Source organism: Jaculus jaculus, chromosome 14 (assembly GCF_020740685.1).
Source record: "Jaculus jaculus isolate mJacJac1 chromosome 14, mJacJac1.mat.Y.cur, whole genome shotgun sequence".
NCBI lineage: Eukaryota > Metazoa > Chordata > Mammalia > Rodentia > Dipodidae > Jaculus > Jaculus jaculus.
In genome coordinates, this window is record NC_059115.1 from 5,416,369 (window position 1) to 5,435,454 (window position 19,086).

At 49.5% G+C, this 19,086-nt stretch overlaps 1 protein-coding gene across 1 annotated transcript; it reads right to left on the reverse strand.

The window, feature by feature from the left end:
- Positions 1–6,275: 6,275 nt before the first annotated feature.
- Positions 6,276–19,085, reverse strand: Qpctl (glutaminyl-peptide cyclotransferase like). Its single transcript, XM_004672933.2, has 7 exons — positions 18,735–19,085; positions 17,956–18,099; positions 15,390–15,671; positions 11,159–11,311; positions 10,977–11,076; positions 9,703–9,819; positions 6,276–6,826 (listed from the first exon to the last, which is right to left on the reverse strand). Exons 1-7 carry the CDS (start codon positions 18,939–18,941, stop codon positions 6,681–6,683), a joined length of 1,149 nt encoding a protein of 382 aa, XP_004672990.2. The 5' UTR covers positions 18,942–19,085; the 3' UTR covers positions 6,276–6,680.
- Position 19,086: the final 1 nt, after the last annotated feature.

Sequence of the window (19,086 nt, forward strand, 5' to 3'; positions counted from 1 at the left end):
ATTTTCTAAACCTCAGACTACCAGTCCCTACCTTTCTCCTTAGGGGAAAATGCCCCCCCCCCCCAAAATACCCTGTAGTCTAGATACTCCCCCTCCTCCCCTTATTTAAGCCTTTGCTACCAACCCCCCCCCCCAGCAAAACTGTGAAGCCCTTTCCCTTGCTCTAGACTCGGAGGGCCAGAGGGCAGGGACAGCGGGTCTGAATTTCTACCTTCCACTTGGGGTATTTTTCAAGGCACTGGGGTCTCTTCACCCGCCGCTCCCCTTCCCCCCCCCCCCAGCCACAAGTTACTTTAAAATCTTTTGCTCAACTGGGACCTTGATTTTCAGGCAGTTTGGGATAATTTCGACTTTTCTGTTTGAGGTTTCTCTGGTTTTGGGAATTTTATTCATTGTGGTTCTGGAAACTTCTAGCGTGTGGCATCTGACCAATTTTGAATTGGTCCTTTCTATAAAAACCAATATTTATAAGGCCCAGACTGCCCTGTGTGATATTGGGGAAGGGGCTGGGGGACAGAGGAAAGCCATGGGTCACTGGGCTGCCTAATGAGGTGGAAAAGGAGGAGTCCTTATGTCTCCAAATATGGGCTGGAGAAATGGCTAAGTGGTTAAGGCACTCACCTGCAAAGCCTAACAACCTGGGATACGTTTCTGAATACAAAGGTAAAGCCAGATGTACTCCAGGTGCCGCAAACAAATTCCAGATGCACAATCGTGGGTACTGGGGAACTGAGCCTGGGTCATTAGGCTTTGCCAGCAAGCACCTTATCTGCTGAGCCATGGGCAGTGGCAGTCGCCCTTGAGCCATAGGGAACACAAACCCACTAGCTCACCATCCATGATGATCCTGCCATGGCCCACATCCCTGTGGTTTGAGGTGACAGAAATTCCTACTGTCTCATTTTGCCTATGGGGAAGCCCTCTTCCTCCCAGAGCTGCTGCAAGCACTTCTCAATACCTCTCAGTAGTCAGAACTCAACCAAAGAGCTGGGCGTGGTGGCACATACCTGTACCCTAATACTTGGAGATGCAGACAAGAGGATCAGAAGTTCAAGGCTAGGGTCAGCTAAATAGTGAGTTCAAGGTCAGCCTGAGAACCTGTCTCAACCTGAAACAACAAAACCTCAGCCATATGGAAGGGCTTCAAGGGAACTAGGATTTGCTATCTTTATTTGTTTATTTATTTTTGAGAGAGAGAGTGGGTGTGCCAGGGCATCCAGGCACTGCAAACAAACTACAGACACCTTATGCATCTGGCTTACGTGGGTTCTGGGGAATTGAACCTGGGTCCTTTGGCTTTGCAGGCAAGCGCCTTAACTACTAAGCCTTCTCTTCAGCCTTGGTTTTTCGAGGTATGGTCTCACCGTAGGGCCCAGGCTGACCTGGAATTCACTGTATTCTCAGAGTGGCCTCAAACTTACTCCGGTCCTCCAGCCTCTGCCTCTTGAGAGCTAGGATTAAAGATGTACACCGCCACACCCAGCTCTGTTCTTTTCTTTTTATTTGTTGGAAACAGAGAAAGGGAGAGAAAGAGAATGGACATGCTAGGGCCTCTAGACGCTGCAAAGGAACCCCACATTGCATGTGCCACTTTGTGCATCTGACTGACACGGGACTAGGAGACCCGAACCCGGGTCCTTAGGCAAGTGCCTTAAGCATGAAGCTATCTCTCCTCCAGCACCCCCCATTATCTTTTTTTTTTTGAATTAAAAAATTTATTTGTGTATTTGAGAGAGAGAGAGTGAATGGGCAGGTCAGGGCCTCCAACACCCCCACCCCCCAGAAATGAACTCCAGGCACATTTGCCACCCTGTGCATCTGACTTCCACGGGTCCTGGGGAAATCAAACCTTGATCCTTCGCCTCTGCAGGCAAGCACCCTAATAGCCAAGTCACCTCTCCAGCCCGGATATGTCCGTCATCTTTAAGCGGGATGTGGCTACTAAAGTTTTGAAATCCTGACCCAGGCTAGGAAGGAGCTCAGTAGTGAAAGCATTTGCTATGCAAGCATTAGGACCTGATTCAGATCCCCAGAGCCCATGTAAAAGCCAGAGGCTGCAGCACCAGCATCTCACCACCGACCGAGCCTCTGGCAAGAAGGGAGGTGCAGAGGTGCAGACTGAAGAACAGCCCCGTGGCTGTGGGCCAGCTGTCCTGCAGCGGCAGCAGTGGACACTGAGACCCCGCCTCAAGCAAGATGGAAGGTGAGGACTCAACCAAAGCTGTCTCCTGACCTCCACATGCACGCCATGGAACACATGTACCTGCACTCACATACATGAACACGTGGGTGAAAAAAGTGACTCCATTACTTAATAAAAGGAGGAGGAAATAGTCATTCATTTTGAGAGAGAAAAAAGAGGCAGAAGCCGGGCATGGTGGCACACGCCTTTAATCCCAGCACTTGGGAGTCAGAGGTAGGTGGATCACTATGAGTTCGCAGCCACCCTGAGACTACATAGTGAATTCCAGGTCAGCCTGGGCTAGAGTGAGACCCTATCTCAAAAAAAAAAAGGGGGGGTCTTTTGCTGCACACGGATTCCAGATGGCATGTGCCCCCTTGTATGCATATGTGACATTGCCCACTTGTGTCTTACGTGCATCTGTCTTACGTGGGACCTGGAGATTCAAACATGAGTTCTTAGGCTTCACAGGCAAGCAAGTGGTTAGATTAGGCTGGAGGGAGGGTTTAGCGGTTAAAGCACCTGTGAAGCCTAAGGGCTCATGTTTGACTCTTCAGATCCCATGTAAGCCAGACGCACAAGGTCAGGCCAGCGCAAGGTCCTGCATGCCCACTAGGTGGCACAAGCCTCTGGAGTTCAATTTCAGTGGCTCGGCTTGGGCGTGCCCATTCTTTCTAGCTCAAAATAAGTAAATAGGAGGCTGGGCGTGGTGGTGCACACCTTTAGTCCCAGCAGACAGAGGTAGGTGGATCACCGTGAGTTTGAGGCCACCCTGAGACTACATAGTTCCAGGTCAGCAGACATGGCAAAGTGCTTGCATCCCAAGACCTCAGCTAGATCCCCAGTGCCCATGTCAAGGTCAGGGTGGTGTGCCCCCACAATCCCATTAATGAGGAGGCAGAAACAAGCCCAGCCAGTCTAGCTTAATTAGTAGCTCTGAGCCAACCAGAGGCCTTGTCCCAAAGGGTGGGTGGCCTACTGGAGGTTGTTCTCTGGCCTCTAGGTAGCACATTCATGCACATACACACATGCTAACTCATAAATACATATGTATGTACACCACATATACATGCAAAAAAAGAAAAACTGGCCTGGACAGATGGCTTAGCGGTTAAGGCACAGGACTGTGAAGCCCCATCATGATGTTTCTTGTCAAGAGTGGATGAGATAATTTTCAGCCTCCTGAAGATGACTGAGATTTCAAGAAGAAAACGTTTCCCAGATGCGTATGGAAAGTTGGTGGAATTGAGAAATAACTTTTTGCTAGGTATGATGTTCTCAAAAAAATTAAAAGCTGAGCATGGTAGCACAAGCCTTTATTCCCAGCACTCAAGAGGCAGAGGTAGGAGGATCACTATGAGTTCAAGACCACCCTGAGACTATGTAGTGTGCTCCAGGTCAGCCTAAGCTAGAGCAAGACCCTACCCCTACTTCACCCCCCCAAAATAAACAGGGCTGGGGAAAATTGCTCAGCAGTTAGAAACTTATTTGAGAAGCCTGCCAGCCTGGATTTGACTCTTCAGTATCCACATAGACAGATGCACAAAGTGGCACATGCACATGGAGTTCATATGCAAGAAGTTCTAGAATGCCCATTCTCCCACTTTGCAAATAAAACAAAAATATTTAAAACTTGGGCTGGGTGTGGTGGCACACGCCTTTAATCCCAGCCCTGGGGAGGCAGAGGTAGGAGGATCACTGTTAGTTCAAGGCCACCCTGAGACTACATAGTGAATTCCAGGTCAGCCTGGGGCTAGAGTGAGACCCTACCTCAAAACAACAACAAAAATAATAAATAAATAAAACTTGAGCTGATTGTGGTGGTGGTGCTCAGGAGGGAGACAGGAGGATCAATATGAGTTTGAGGCCAGCCTGAGCTAGAGCAAGACTCCACCTCAAAAACAAAAAAAAAAACCAACAAAAAAACACATAAAATCTGCATCCCCAGAACACAACATAAATTCATCAGACACAGAGCTTGCATCTGTAATCCTATGTAAACCTCCTGTGGTGAGATGGGAGGTCAAGGTAGGAGAATCATGGATGCTCAGGGGCCAGCTAGCCGGGAGCAGATGTAGTGGTGAAGGTCCCTGTGTCAAGGCAGTAGGTAAGGACACCTGAAATTTCTGTTTTTCACGTGTGTGGTATGGTATGCATACGGTGCATGAATAGACGTGCACAGGCCTGAGGAGAACTTGTGGTGCCCTCTTGGTGACTTATTTTATTTCTTTGACACGGATACTCAACCTGAAGCTGTTGTGGTCAACAACTGGGTGACCAGCCAACCTCAAAAACCACCACCTCTCTGGTCTTCGCTCCCCGCAGGACTGGGATTACATGTGTGCTTGGGTCACATCCTGATATCTATATGGGTGTTGGGGAATCAAACTGTGGGTGAATCACACCCTCGCGCTTGCACAGAACGTACTCTTAACTTCCCGAGCCCTCTCCCCAGCCCGCTGAAGGTTCTTCTGACCTGCACATGCATGCTGCGGCACGCACACATCCACACTCCTATCACACACACCCAGATTAAAACATGAAAAACAAAGGAGCTGAAGAGACAGATGCCTTAGTTAAGGTGCTTACCTGCAAAGCTTGGAATCTAAATTTGATTCCCTAAGACCCATGTAAACCAGATACACAAGGTGGCACATGTGTCTGGAGTTGGTCTGCAGTGTCTGGAGGCCCTGGTGCACCCATTCTCTCTCTACCCCTCTCCTTCCCGCAAATAAATTTTTTTTTTTTTAAAAAGAGGGCAGGGCTGGAGAGATGACCTAGCGGTTGAGACACTTGCCTGCAAAGCCAAAGGACCCAGGTTCGATTCCCTAAGACCCATGTTAGCCAGATACATGCGTCTGGAGTTCGTTTGCAGTGGCTGGAGGCCCTGGCACGCCCATTCTCTCTCTCTCAATCTCCCTTTCTCTGTCAAATAAATTAAAATTTAAAAATATATAGATAGAAAGAGAGGGCAAGCTGGGTATGGTGGTGCACGCCTTTAATCCCCACACTCAGGAGACATAGGTAGGAGAATCGCTGTGAGTTTGAGGCCACCCTGAGTCTATATAGTTAATTCCAGGTCTGCCTGGACCAGAGTGAGACCCTACCTTGAAAAAAAAAAAAAAAAAAAAGGACAAATTCTTAAAAAATGAAAAAGGGCAGAGCATAGTGGTGTATGCCTCTGATTCCAGCGCATGAGTGGCAGAAGTAGGAGGACTGCCCTGATTTCGAGGCTACCCTAAGACCACAGAGTGAATTCCGAGTCAGCCTGGGATAGAGACCCCACCTCGGAACCCACCCCCCAAAAAAAAGGCATGCACTGTGACACACGTCTTTAATCCCAGCACTCAGGAGGCAGAGTTAGGAGAGTCGCAATGAGTTTGAGGTCAGCCTGGTACTACAAAGTGAGTTCCAGGTCAGCCAGGGCTAAAAGTAAGACCCTACCTCAGGGGGAGAGGGGAGAAAAAGGGCTTGAGAGAAGACTTGGTAGCAAAGCCTGACGACCTGGGTTCAATTCCCCAGTACCCATGTAAATCCAATGCACAAAGTGGTGCATGCATCTGGAGTTCATTAGCAGTGGCTGGGGATCTTAGTGCGCCCATTCTCTCTTCTTGCAAGTAAACAAAATGAAAAAAAAAAAAAGATAAAGCCTTTGTGGCTGGAGAGATGGCTTAGCAGCTAAGGTGCTTGCTTGCAAAGCCTAAGGACCCAGGTTTGATTCTCCAGATCTCATGTAAGCCAGATGCACATAGTGGCACATGAGTCTGGAGTTTGTTTGCAGTGGCTGGAGGCCCTGGTGTGCCCATTCTCACTCTCTCCCATAAATAAATACAACAAATCAGAAAAAGAAAGTTCAAAGCCTCTTCCAGAACTTGGAGGCACACCCTCCTTCGTCTCACTGCTGCACCCAACACTGCAAAAGCCGAGGTGGCCTGGAGTTTCCAGAAGCAATGGCCTCACACTGTGTGGCTACTCCCCACCGCAAATGCCCTGACAGGCCCATGTTCTCCAGAGGCCTTTGCAAATGTAGGGGTTCCACGATAAATGCGCTGGGAACCCCTTTATCCTTGGTTGGTCAGGAAGGTTCACACTGTTTGGTGCAGAAACTCATTTAATATCTTTCCCCGGGGCTCTGATCCAGTTAACATACCATACCAGCTCCTGCGGAATGCAGCTATGAAGTCTGGGCTTCTGTCCCTATTCCAGATTCTGAGCCCATGCCCACGTGGGAGGCGGGACAGGAGCTAGTGCAGAAGCAAGAGGACCCATTCTGCAGAGAGGTCGGGTGGTGCCTGCGGAGGTGCCAGTGCATGGCACAACGTGTGGTCCCTGGAAACGTCCAGAATAGGTGTTCTTCTGGGGTCCGGGAGCCAAACTCTCTCCCTTCAACCGTCTCCCTCAGCCACACTTGCCACACTGACTCCAGGTACCCAAGCAAGGCAACAAGGCGAGCTGCTGTGAGGTCGGCTCAAGGTCCTCCGGGGCAGTGGCCCCCAGGCTAGAGCTTCAGGTATTCTGCCAGGAACACAGCCAGGATGCGGCTCAGATTGTGCACCGTGGGTGGGTGCAGATTGGCCTCGCTGTCTGCAGGGGTGTGCCACACAGCAGGGAAGGGTGTGGTGATGAGGTGGAGCACCGGAACCCCTGAAAGGAGAGGAGACTCCATCAGACCCACGGCCCTTCACCCCCGACCCAGAGCCCACCTTGTGTTATTCCCCACCCCAGAAGACACTTTATGAACTCAGCAACGGCTTTTGTTGCTGCTCTTGTGGGTTTGTTGGGGGGTGGTGGTGAGGTAGAGTTAGAAATGGAACCCAAGGCCTTGCGCTTGCTAAACCATGGCTCTACCATGGAGTGGCATCCTCAGCCCCTGAACAGTGATTCTAGGTAGGCAAGGGTACATGTCATTTAAAAAATAATTCAGAGCTGTGAAGCCTAAGAACCCAGGCTCGGTTCTCTCACGTAAGCCAGATGCACATGGTTCCACATGCATCTGGAGTTCTTTTGCAGTGGCTAGAGGCCCTGGCGTGCTCATTCTCTTTCTCTTTCCCTCTCTCTGTCTCTAATAAATAAATAAATGAATAAATTGCTTTTTTGGGGGAAGGAGGTTTATTTTGGCTTAAAGACTTGAGGGGAAGTTCCATGATGGCAGGGGAAAACAATGGCATGAGGAGAGGGTGGACATCACCTCCTGGCCAACATCAGGCGGACAACAGGAACAGGGAGTGTGCCAAACACTGGTAAGGAGGACTTGGCTATAACACCCATAAGCCTGCCTCCAGCAATACAGTGCCTCCAGGAGGCATTAATTCCCAAATTGCTATCAACTGGAAACCTAGCAATAAATAAAAATTATTTAAAAACAAATAAAATAAAAAATAATTTAGAGCTGGGTGTGGTGGTGCATGCCTTTAATCCCAGCACTCAGGAGGCAGAGGTAGGAGGATCGCTGTGAGTTCAAGGCTACCTTGAGACTACATAGTGAATTCCAGGTCAGCCTGGGCTAGAGTGAGACAACCTTGAAAGACCAAAAAATAAAAATAAAAATAAATAATTCAACCTACTGTTACCATGATTAATTCAAGAGCCCATGTGCAGGGCTGGAGAGATGGCTCAGTGGTTAAGGACATTTGTTTGCGAAGCCTGATGGCCAGGGTTCAGCTCCCCAGTACCCATATAAAGCCAGATGCGGATGGTATTCTATGTGTGAGTTCTGTTGGGAGTGGTAGGAGGCCCTGGCACATTCACGTCTTTCTCTCTTTCTCTGCTTGCAAGTAAATCATGAGTAAGAATTTTAAAATAATGAAAAAAAAAAAAAAAGAGAGAGAGAGAGCCAGGCGTAGTGGCACATGCACTTGGGAAGCAGAGGTAGGAAGATCACTGTCAGTTCAAGGCCAGCCTGAAATGACATAGTGAATCCCAGGTCAGCCAGGGGTAGAGTGAGACCCTACCTCAAAGAAACCAAAATAAAGGCTGGAGAGATGGCTTAGTGGTTAAGCACTTGCCTGTGAAGCCTAAGGACCCCAGTTCGAGGCTTGATTCCCCAGGACCCATGTAAGCCGGATGCATAAGGGAGTGCATGAATCTGGAGTTCCTTTGCAGTGGCTGGAGTCCAAGTGCACCCATCCTCTATGTGCCTCCTTCTCTCTGTCTGTCACTCTCAAATAAATAAAAATAAACAAAATAAATAAATAAAAATAAAAAAGAACCCATGTTGAGGCCAGAGAGAGATCCTTGAACCTGCTAGCTAGCTATCATTCATTCACTCTACTTGGTCGCGTGCACATGTGTGAGTGTGTACGTGTGCAAGTATATGAGTGAAGTTCAGCCCTCCTCCTAACCTTGTTTGAGGTAGGGTCTCTTTAGTCACTGCTCCTTTGGAGAGCTTCTAGAAATTTCTCTCCTCTCTGCTTTCCTTCTTGCCACAGGTGTCCTCCAATACATCCAGCTTTTCTCTCTTTTTAATTGTTCTGCTTGTGTGTAGGTGTATGTGTGGTGTATGTGCATGTACGCACCCTTGCAGCACCCAGGTGCTCAACTGCAGCACGGGCGCACTGGTTGGAATGAAACTCAGGTGGCCTGCTCCATTGCTCTGAGAAAGAGGAAGGGGGTGGGGGAATGAATGGATGTGTCTGGGCCTCCAGCCACTGCAAACGAACTCCAGATGCGTGCGCCCCTTGTGCATCTGGCTAATGTGGGTCCTGGGAAATTGAACCTGGGTCCTTTGGCTTTGCAGGCAAACGCCTTAACTGTTAAGCCATTCTTCCAGCCTTTAGTTTAGTTTTGTTTTTTTAATTGAGAGGGAGAGAGAATTGGCATGCCAAAGCCTCTAGCCACTGCAGTTGAACTCCAGAGGTGTGTGCCACCTGTGCCCACACGTGACCTGGTGCTTCTCATCATTATGTGGGTCCTGGGGAGTCGAACTTGGGTCCTTAGGCTTTGCAGGCAAGCACCTTAACTGCTAAGCCATCTCTACAGGACTCCAGTTATTATTCTGACATGGAGACGCTTACTGATACCTGAAGCTTAATGTTTTTGCAAGCCTGAGCCATGCCCCCAGTCCCTCACTGTGGGTTCCAGGTGAGCAGCAGCTACGACTGCAGTCCCGCACCAAGTCCATCTGGAGTCTTCATTTTGTAGTTGTGTGAATTGAGATAAAGAGGCAGGCAGTGATATGTCTGACTTCCAGTCTCAAGTAAATGACACAGGATTTGAACTGGAACCCCCAGGCTTGAACCCATGCTCTTAACGCCTGCACTGTACGGCCCCTGCATGCAGAAAGCTTCCCTGTGTTTGTCCACAGACAGGTGGACTGTGGTCCCCACTCTATCCCGGCACTGTGGGAGATCCTGACATAGACCAGCACTAGATGACCTCTGTACTCGGACTTAACCCCATTTTGGCGTTGCGAAAGTCAAGGCACAGAGGTTAAGCAACATGCCACCAGTCCCTAGCCCAGGGAAAGGGGTTTCCTTGGACCCCTGTCCTGTCTCCACGCCCCCGTTGCCCACAGCAAGTACCTCTGCGGAGGAAGGGGATGTGATCATCTTCCACTGAGCCGGGGGGCTCCCCAGGTTGGAAGTACATCACTTCGTGCGGGTGAGACTGCAGCAAGTTGAGTTGGTGCAGACGTTTTTCTGGAGAGGTGGGAAGAGAGCAAGCATTGGTCCTCAGCACTCAGATGTCCTTGTCCCCAGATCAGAGCGTGAGCGTTCCCCAGACAAAGCCCTGGGCTTCTCCCAGCAGTGATGAGTATCTGTTTTGTTTCATGGTTTTTCAAGGTATGGTTTCACTCTGGCCTACGCTGACGTGGAGTTCACTATGGAGTCTCAGGGTTGCCTTGAACTCACAGCGATCCTCCAACCTCTGCCTCCCCAGTGCTGGGATTACAGGCTTACACACCCGGTGAATGTGTTTCTTGTTCTCCCCTCTGCCCCCCAAGGTAGGGTTTCGCTCTAGCCCAGGCTGATCTGTAATTCACTATGTAGTCTCAGAATGAGCTCAAACTCACAGAGATCCTCCTACCTCTATCTCCCAAGTACTGGGATTAAAAGCGTGTGCCGGGCTGGAGAGATGGCTTAGCGGTTAAGCGCTTGCCTGTGAAGCCTAAGGACCCCGGTTCGAGGCTCAGTTCCCCAGGTCCCACATTAGCCAGATGCACAAGAGGGCGCATGCATCTGGGGTTCGTTTGCAGAGGCTGGAAGCCCTGGCGCACCCATTCTCTCTCTCTCTCTATATCTGTCTTTCTCTCTGTGTCTGTCGCTGTCAAATAAATAAATAAATTAAAAAAAAAAAAGCGTGTGCCACCATGCCTGGCTGGTTTTTTTGTATGTTTTGCTTTGAAACATTTAATTTAACATTTACAGATGAGAAATTGAGGCTCAGACAGATGAAGCACCTTGTTCAAGTTCACACAGCTGGTAAGAGGCAGGCCCAGGATAGTTTTGCTCTTTTTGGTTTTTCTTTCTTTCTTTCTTTTTTCTTTGTTTTTTTTTGAGGTAGAGTTACACACACACACACACAGAACGATTGTGCCAGGGCTTCTTGCTACTACAAACAAACTCCAGATGCACATACCACTTTTGCACATCTGGCTTTATGGAAGTACTGGGGCATGGAACCCAGGTTTTAGGCTTTGCAGGCAAGTACCTTAACTGCTGAGCCGTCTCTGCAGCACCTGCTGTGCTTTCTTAGCCCAAGTGCTGAGGACAGGGCTGGCTGAACACGCAGACTTCCGTGCCTGGCCCTCCCTCCTCCATCCCCGTTCAGTCCGGCTGCCGCCGTCCCAGCTTACCGATGCTTCGGAGTCTTTGGAACCAGCGGGCCGTGCGGGGGAAGTGACTGTAGAAGGTGGGACTGGCGGCTCCCAGGAGATCAAGAAGGACAAAGAGCTCCTAGGGAAGGGAGGCCAGGACTGGAGCGGGCATCCACCTTCCCTGACCTCCCTCTCCAGAGCCCAGCGAGACCACGTCTTACAATAGCCTGGATCCTGGTGGGGCCGGGGCTGTGGGGTATAGACTCCATGAGATGGGCCAGGTGCCGGGAGCCGTACAGCGAGTCTCTGGGCCCCCACTCCTTCAGGGCCTCCTCCCCATCCAAGAAGAGCAGCTGCAGAGTCACTGGGGCTGCCTGTGGGCGCACATGTCCAGCTGAGTGCCATCCCTTGGCATCAGGCCACCCGCATGGCCTGGACAAAGCACGTGTCTTCACTCATTCAAGGGTCACAGGCTAAACCAGATTGATTGATCTTCACCCACTGGTTACATAGGTGGTAACAACAAATCCTACACTTGATTTAGCCAAAAGGCTGAGAAACAGTATGGTTGCATAATTAAGCAGTTATGATAATTTCTTTTTGTTTTGTTTTCGAGGTTGGGTTTCACTCTAGCCCAAGCTGACCTGGAACTCAATCTGTATCTCCAGGCGGTCCTTGAACTGAGTGATCCTCCTGCCTCTGCCTCAATTTTATTTATTTTGGTTTTTCAAGGTAGGGTCTCATTCTAACCTAGGCTGACCTGGAATTCACTATGTAGTCTCAGATTGGCTTCAAACTCATAGTGATCCTCCTACATCAGTCTCCCCAAATACTTGAATTATAGTCATGCATCACCTTGCCTGGCTCAATTTATTTTGTGTGTGTGTGTGTGTGTGTGTGTGTGTTCATGGGTATACCAGCGTCTCTTATGGTTTACTGCAAACAGCAGTTGTTTGGGCCACTCCAGCCACTGCAAACTCCAGACACATGCACCCCCTTGTGCATCTGGCTTATGTGGGTCCTGGGGAGTTGAATCTGGGTGCTTTGGCTTTGTATGCAAGTCCTTAACAAAGTAAGCCACCCCTCTATCCCCAGGCCACTTTTCTTGTCTATCTTTATGTGGATGCTGGAGAATCAAACTCAGGCCAGAGGCTTTCTCAGCAAGGGCCTTTAACTGCCGAGCCATCTCCCCAGACTCCATGACCTGGAACTTTTACATTTTATCTACTTATTTGAGAGAAAGAGAAACCAGTAGATAGAGAATGGACGCACCATGGCCTCCAGCCACAGCAAACGGACTCCAGATGTGTGCACCCCTTGTATATCTGGTTTACGTGGGTCCTGGGGAATCCTTTGGCTTCACAGGCAAATGCCTTAACCAATAAGCCATCTCTCAAGCTCCCCCTCTTTTTTGGGGGGGAGGGGGTTTCGAGGTAAGGTCTCACTTTAGCCCAGGCTGACTTGAAATTCACTATGTAGTCTCAGAGTGGCCTCAAACTCACAGTGATCCTCCTACCTTTGCCTCCCAAGTGCTAAGGCATGCACCACCACACCTGGCTCCATTATTACTTTTTTTTTAAGAGAAATTTTTATTTTTATTTATTAGAGACAGACCAGGGAAGGGCAAGTGAGAATAAGCATGCCAGGGCCACTAGCTACTGCAAACAAACTCCAGACTCATATGCCACCATGTGAATCTGGCTTACATGGGACCTGTAGAATGGAACCGGGGTCCTTAGGCTTCACAGGCAAGTGCCTTTACTGCTAAGCTATCTCCCAGCCCCACTATTACTTTTTGAGACAAGGTTTAACTAACTTGCCCAGAGTATCCTTGAACTCACTCTGTAGCTCAGGCTGGCCTTGAACTTCCTTTTGAGGCAAGCCCACCAGACTGCACCTTTCTTTTATGAGAGGGAGTGGGAATGAGAGCAAGAGTGAGAGCAAGAGAGAGAGAAAGAGAGGGAGAGAGAGAGAGAGACAGAAAGACAGAGACAGACAGACAGAATTGACACACCAGGGCCTCCAGCCACTGTAATTGAATGCCAGACATGTGTGCCACCTTGTGTGCATGTGTGACCTTGTGTGCTTACGTCACCTTGTGCATCTGGCTTAGGTGGGACCGGTAGAGTCAAACATGGGTCCTCAGACTTCGCAGGCACGTGCCTTAACTGCTAAGCCATCTCTACAGCGGGGCTTGAACTTTCAATCTCACTGTCTCATCCTCTCAAGGAGGTGGGGTTGCCAGAGCACAGCACCAGGTCTGGCTCAGTTTCTTCATCTATAAATGGGGTTCATAACACTTCTATATATACGGTAGGCCCATCGCTATTTCATCATGGGTGGCGGACAGGGCATAAGGCCCCCAGCCTTCCCTGAGGAGATACTGGCAGTTAATGGTCACTGGAGGAACTGGAGAGATTTTCTGCAGTGGTGCAGCCACTGGTGTGTTGCACAGGCTCTGGTAAATAGTCCCATCGCTGCTCATGCAGGCAACCTTAGTGAGACTCATTGGGTCACACACACACAGGGGAAAAAATGACATCAAAGTAGATGCGGTACTAGCTGGGAAGAAGGTTCCATGGAAGGAGGACAAGGAGGGGACCAAGAAAGGTGATGGGATGGGCGTGGTGGCGCATGCCTTCAATCCCAGCACTCAGAAGGCAGAGAGAGGTAGGAGGAGCCCCGTGAGCTCAAGGCCATCCTGAGACTACATAGTGAATTCCAGGCCAGCCTGGGCTACAGTGAAACCCTACCTCAAAACAAACAAACAAACAAACAAAAAAAAAAAAAAAGAAAGAAAGAAAGAAAAAGAAAAGAAAGGTAATGGTAAGGGATTGTGATCAAAATACATTACAATCATGTGTAATAACTGTCAATATAAAATGGAAAACAACGGCTGAAGAGATGGCTCAGTGCTTCAGGCACTTGCTTGCAAAACCTAAGGACCTAGGTTTGATTTCCCAGTACAAACATAAAGCCACATGCACAACATGGTGCATGCTTCTGGAGTTTGTTTGCAGTGGCTAGAGGCCCTGGTGTACCCATTCTTTCTTTCTATCTGCCTTTCTCTCAGTCTACCTCAAATATATATATATATATTATATATGTTTTAAAAGCCAGATGTGGGGACTGAGGAAATGGCTTAGAGGTTACGGCATTGGCCTGAAAAGCCTAAGGACCTGGGTTTGATTCCCCAGGACCTATGTAAGCCAGATGCACAAGGGGGCACATGTGTCTGGAGTTCCTATGTAGTGGCTAGAGGCCCTGGTGTGTCTATTCTCTCTTTCTCTCCCATAAATAAATAAATAAATAAATTTTTAAAACACCAGATGTGGCTGGGCGTGGTAGTTCAGGCCTTTAATCCTAGTGCTACAGGAGGCTGAGGTAGGATGACTGCCATGAGTTCGAGGCCACTGTAAGACTACATAGTGAATTCCAGGACAGCCTGGACTAGAGTGAGACCCTACCTCAGAAAACCAAAAAAAGGTAATACTATAAAAGTGACACTTAGGGCTGGAGAGATGGCTTAGTGGTTAAGTGCTTGCCTGTGAAGCCTAAGGACCCCGGTTCAAGGCTTGGTTCCCCAGGTCCCACGTTAGCCAGATGCACAAGGGGGCGCATGCGTCTGGAGTTCGTTTGCAGTGGCTGGAAGCCCTGGCGCGCCCATTCTATCTCTCTCCCTCTATCTGTCTTTCTCCCTGTGTCTGTCACTCTCAAATAAATAAATAATAAATATGAACAAAAAAATATATTAAAAGTGACACTTAATGACTTAATGATATGTCAAAATTTTAGTTTCATTTTAAAGTTTATTTTCTTCCAGATGAAAATGAAATTAAACTATTTGCTTAAAAACACTTTTTAAACAAAAACAACAACAACAAAAAAACATTTTTTTAAAAAAAGGAGGCTGGAGAGATGGTTTAGTGGTTAAGTGCTTGCCTGTGAAGCCTAAGGACCCTGGTTTGAGGTTCAATTCCCCAGGACCCACATGAGCCACATGCACAAAGGGGCGCATGCATCTGGAGTTCACTTGCAACAGCTGGAGGCCCTGGTGTGTCCATTCTCTCTCTCTCTCTCTTTGCCTCTCTCTCTCTGTCAGCAGCTCTCAAATTAATAAACAAAAATAAACAAATAAATAAAATAAAGGACTAGAGAGATGGCTTAGCAGTTAAGGCGCTTGGCTATGAAGCCAAAGGACCCAGGTTCTATTCCTCAGGTCCCATGTAAGCCCAATGCACAAGGAAACACATGCATCTGGTTTATTTGCAGCGCACCCATTCTCTCTGTGTCTGTCTCCTCACTATCTCTCTTTGTCAGTTGCAAATAAATAAACAAATTAATTTAAAAAGTAAGATAAAATAAAAACCACACAAAGGTAAACAGAATAAAGGCAAAGGCAAGAGAGGATGTGGGCTGAGACTGGTACCCTTCCCCTCCCGCACTCCTCACCTGCTGCTTGGCTCTGCTCAGCATCAGATCCAGGGCTTGGGCCAGCTCCAGGAGCAGGGCGCAGGGCACAGCGGAATCCGTCGCCCCCACGAAGGGGGCTGACCCAGGCGGGAAGAACTTTGAGTCGTAATGGCAGGCGAGGGTGAGGTGGCGAGCAGCTCCCGGATCGAGTGTTGCCACCACATTTCCAAAGTCCAGTGGTCCCAGGGGGGTTGAGGCTGTGAAGGGATCCAGCTCCACATGCCAGCCAGCTGTCAGGGACCGCAACGTGGCCTCCAGGAACTAGTGGCAAGAGAGAGGTAGGAGGGTGGGCAGGGACTGGGGGAGGAGGTGGGGAGAAGAGCCGGGTGACCGGAGTCATGCACAGCAGTCTGGTGGACCTCAAAGTCCTGCCTTCGTTTAGGTCATTCCTTTCACATACTTTTTTTTTTTTTGGCGGGGGGGGCGGTTGGTAGGGTCTCGATCTCTATCTAGTCCAGGCTGACCTGAAATTCACTATGTAATCGCAGGCTGGACTTGAACTCACAGCAATCCTCCTACCTCTGCCTTCCCAATGCAGGGATCAAATTTGTGTGCTACCATGCCTGGTTTCTTTGACATACTGCTGCTGAGGACCTACTGGGTGCCAGATGTCTGGTGACCCCACCTCTTGATGTTAACAAAACAAATCACTCCATGCTGGGGCATGGTGTTATATGCTTTTAATAACAGCACTTGGGAAACCGAGGCAGAAGGATCTCTGTGAGTTCGAGGACAGCCTGAAACTACAGAGGGAATTCCAGATCAGCCTGGGCTAGAGTGAAACCCTACCTCAAAAAACCACAAACAAGGGCTGGAGAGATGGCTTAGCAGTTAAGTGCTTGCCTGTGAAGCCTAAGGATCCCGGTTCGAGGCTCAATTCCCCAGGACCCACGTTAGCCAGATGCACAAGTGAGCGCAGGCGTCTGGAGTTTGTTTGCAGTGGCTGGAAACCCTGGTGCACCCATTCTCTCTCTCACTCTCTGCCTATTTCTCTCTCTCTCTCTGTCACTCTCAAATGAATAAAAAATAAAAATAAAAACAAAAAAAACCCACAAACAAAACAAAACTAATAACTCCTTATTTTTCTTGGTTTCCTGAAACAAGTTATCACCATATAGTCTAGGCTGACCTAAGATGCCAGATCTGCCCAAGTATTGGGATTACAAGCATGTACCACCAAATCTGGTTTACTCCATGTTTTTTTTTTTTGGGGGGGGATGGGGTTTGAAGGCTGAGCCACCAAACCCTGGGGTGTTTTTGTTGTTGTGCTGGGGATGGAACTCAGGCCTCTGTCATGCTATGGAACCCCCCCCACAGCCTCTCACTGTGGCTTGTAGACAAGTGCTCTATGCCTGAGCCACGCCCCCAGCCCCTCACTGTAGATCCTAGACAAATACTCTGCTTCTGAGCCATGCCCCCAGCCCCTCATTGTGGATCCTAGACAAGTGCTCTACCTCTGAGCCACGCCCCCAGCCCCTCACTGTGGATTCTGGACAAGTGCTCTACCTCTGAGCCACGCCCCCAGCCCCTCACTGTGGGTTATGAACAAGTGCTCTACCTCTGAGCCATGCCCCCAGCCCCTCACTGTGGATTCTAGACAAGCGCTCTACCTCTGAGCCATGCCCCCAGCCCCTCACTGTGGGTTCTAGACAAGCGCTCTACTGCTGAGTGTTGTACCCAGCCCCTTACAGTGGATTCTTGGAATTTCCTAAATCCCAAACCTGGCTTCCTTCCTCTTTTTTTTTCTTTTTCTTTTTCTTTTTCCAGGTAGCTCTAGCCTTTTGAGTGCTGGGATCAAAGACATGCCCCACCAGGACTGCCTTAAATCTACCTCTCTCTTTCTATTTTTATTTTTATTTTATTTTTTTGGTTTTTCGAGGTAGGGTCTCACTCTGGTCCAGGCTGACCTGGAATTAACTCTGTAGTCTCAGGGTGGCCTTGAACTCATGGCGATCCTCCTACCTCTGCCTCCTGAGTGCTGGGATTAAAGGCGTGCGCCACCACGCCCGGCTCTCTTTCTATTTTTTATTTACTTAGTTTTGGTTTTTCAAGGTAGGGTCTCACTCTAGCCCAGGCTGACCTGCAATTCACTGTGTAGTCTCAGGATGGCCTTGAACTCACTGTGATCTTTCTGCCCCCGAGTACAAGTGCTGGGATTAAAGGTGTGTGCCACCATGCCCGGATAAAGTATTTTATTAATTTTTTTTTTTTTTTGAGGCAGAGAGAGAGAGAATGGGCACACCAGGGCCTGTAGCCACTGCAGAGGAACTTCAGATGCATACAACACCTTGTGCATCTGGCTCATGTAGGTACTGGGGAATCAAACCTGGGTCACTAGGCTCTGCAAGCTCACTAAGCCCACAGTAAGTTTTTGGTGGCTGTTACACAGTGGAGAATGGGGTGTGTGCACCAACATTGTTCTCTAGAGCTTTGATTCACTCCAAAGAGCTCCAGTTCTGCCTCTGGGCTGTTTCAGGATCATGGACAGATCCCACATCCCACAGGTTGGGATAAGAGGCTAGGGATTAGAGATAAGACCTTTTACCTTTCTAACTTGGAGATTGCCAGGGCTGCCTGGGGATCGTACAATCAGCAGGGGGCGTAGGAAAGTCCCCCAGAGACGCTGTCCATCCAGCTGTCCCACGACCCTCCGCAGCTTGACTTCTGACAGGCTTCCAGTTATCGAGGCCTTCGTTGGGAGATGGGATGGGAAAAAGGAAAATGAGAGCAACCCTCATTCCGACTATACACTGGACACCATTGCTCCCAATGAGTCAGGAGTCCCTTTGGTAATGCACAATCTCCCAACATGGGAGACCTTTAAGATAAATATTAAACTGGGGAAAAGGCTCTCGAAGCCCATCACGTTCACCCTACCACAGTCCTGATACAGTAATCAAAGCCAGGATTTGTGGACTCTTCCAAGTAAGATGGCTTGGGGTGTAGAACCCCAAACTCCCAATCTTGCTATATTTTAAAATATTTTATTTATTATTTGAGATAGAGAGGAGGAGGAGAGAGAATGGGCAGACACTTGCACCACCTTGTGCATCTGGCTTACATGGGTTCTGGGGAATCGAACCTGGGTCCTTAGGTTTGCAGGCAAGCGCCTTAACCGTCCAGCAAACTCTCCAGCTCCTGAAACCCCCTTCTTCATCTTCGGGGGAAGAGCTACTAGGACCCGAGCCCAAAACCTTACCCTGTTGGCTAAAGGGCATGCGCTCAAGTGATGGAGCGAAGAGGAGGACGAGGGCCACAGGATGATGGCCTTGTTCACCTGAGACGGTAAGGGAAGGAGGGGGCCCCAGCTAGCTGCGCCCTCACCCTCAGCTCTCGGCTCCGCGACAGCTCGTCATTTCCCCGGTGCCAGCCGGTCCAGACAACGTAGAAAGCCGTGACCATGGTCAGCACCAGCAGCAAAGGCAAGAGCCGTCCTCGCGGTAGCAGGTGGCGCTTGGGCGGCGAGAGTGACTCCATGAGATCGCGCTCCCCCAGCCGCTGTCGGGGACGGCCGCGACCTCCGGAACGCATGTCTGCTTTACCCCGGGACCGGTCGGCAACCGCGGACAGCGTTCCGGGCCCTGCCAGGTTCCGCCTGGTGGTTGTACCATCCCCGGCGCAAGGAGCAGGAAACCAAGGCGCACCTCCCGGCCAGGCGACCCGCCTCGCAGCGGGA

What these genes read in the sequence shown, in the direction of transcription:
- Qpctl (XM_004672933.2), bottom strand. Translation starts at nt 18,941, where the DNA reads ATGCGTTCCGGAGGTCGCGGCCGTCCCCGACAGCGGCTGGGGGAGCGC. An exon ending in TGAGCAGAGCCAAGCAGCAG is followed by an intron (nt 11,312 to 15,389) that starts GTGAGGAGTGCG and finishes GTGCGCCCACAG; the next exon opens with GCAGCCCCAGTGACTCTGCA. An exon ending in CCACCAGGATCCAGGCTATT is followed by an intron (nt 11,077 to 11,158) that starts GTAAGACGTGGT and finishes TCCCTTCCCTAG; the next exon opens with GAGCTCTTTGTCCTTCTTGA.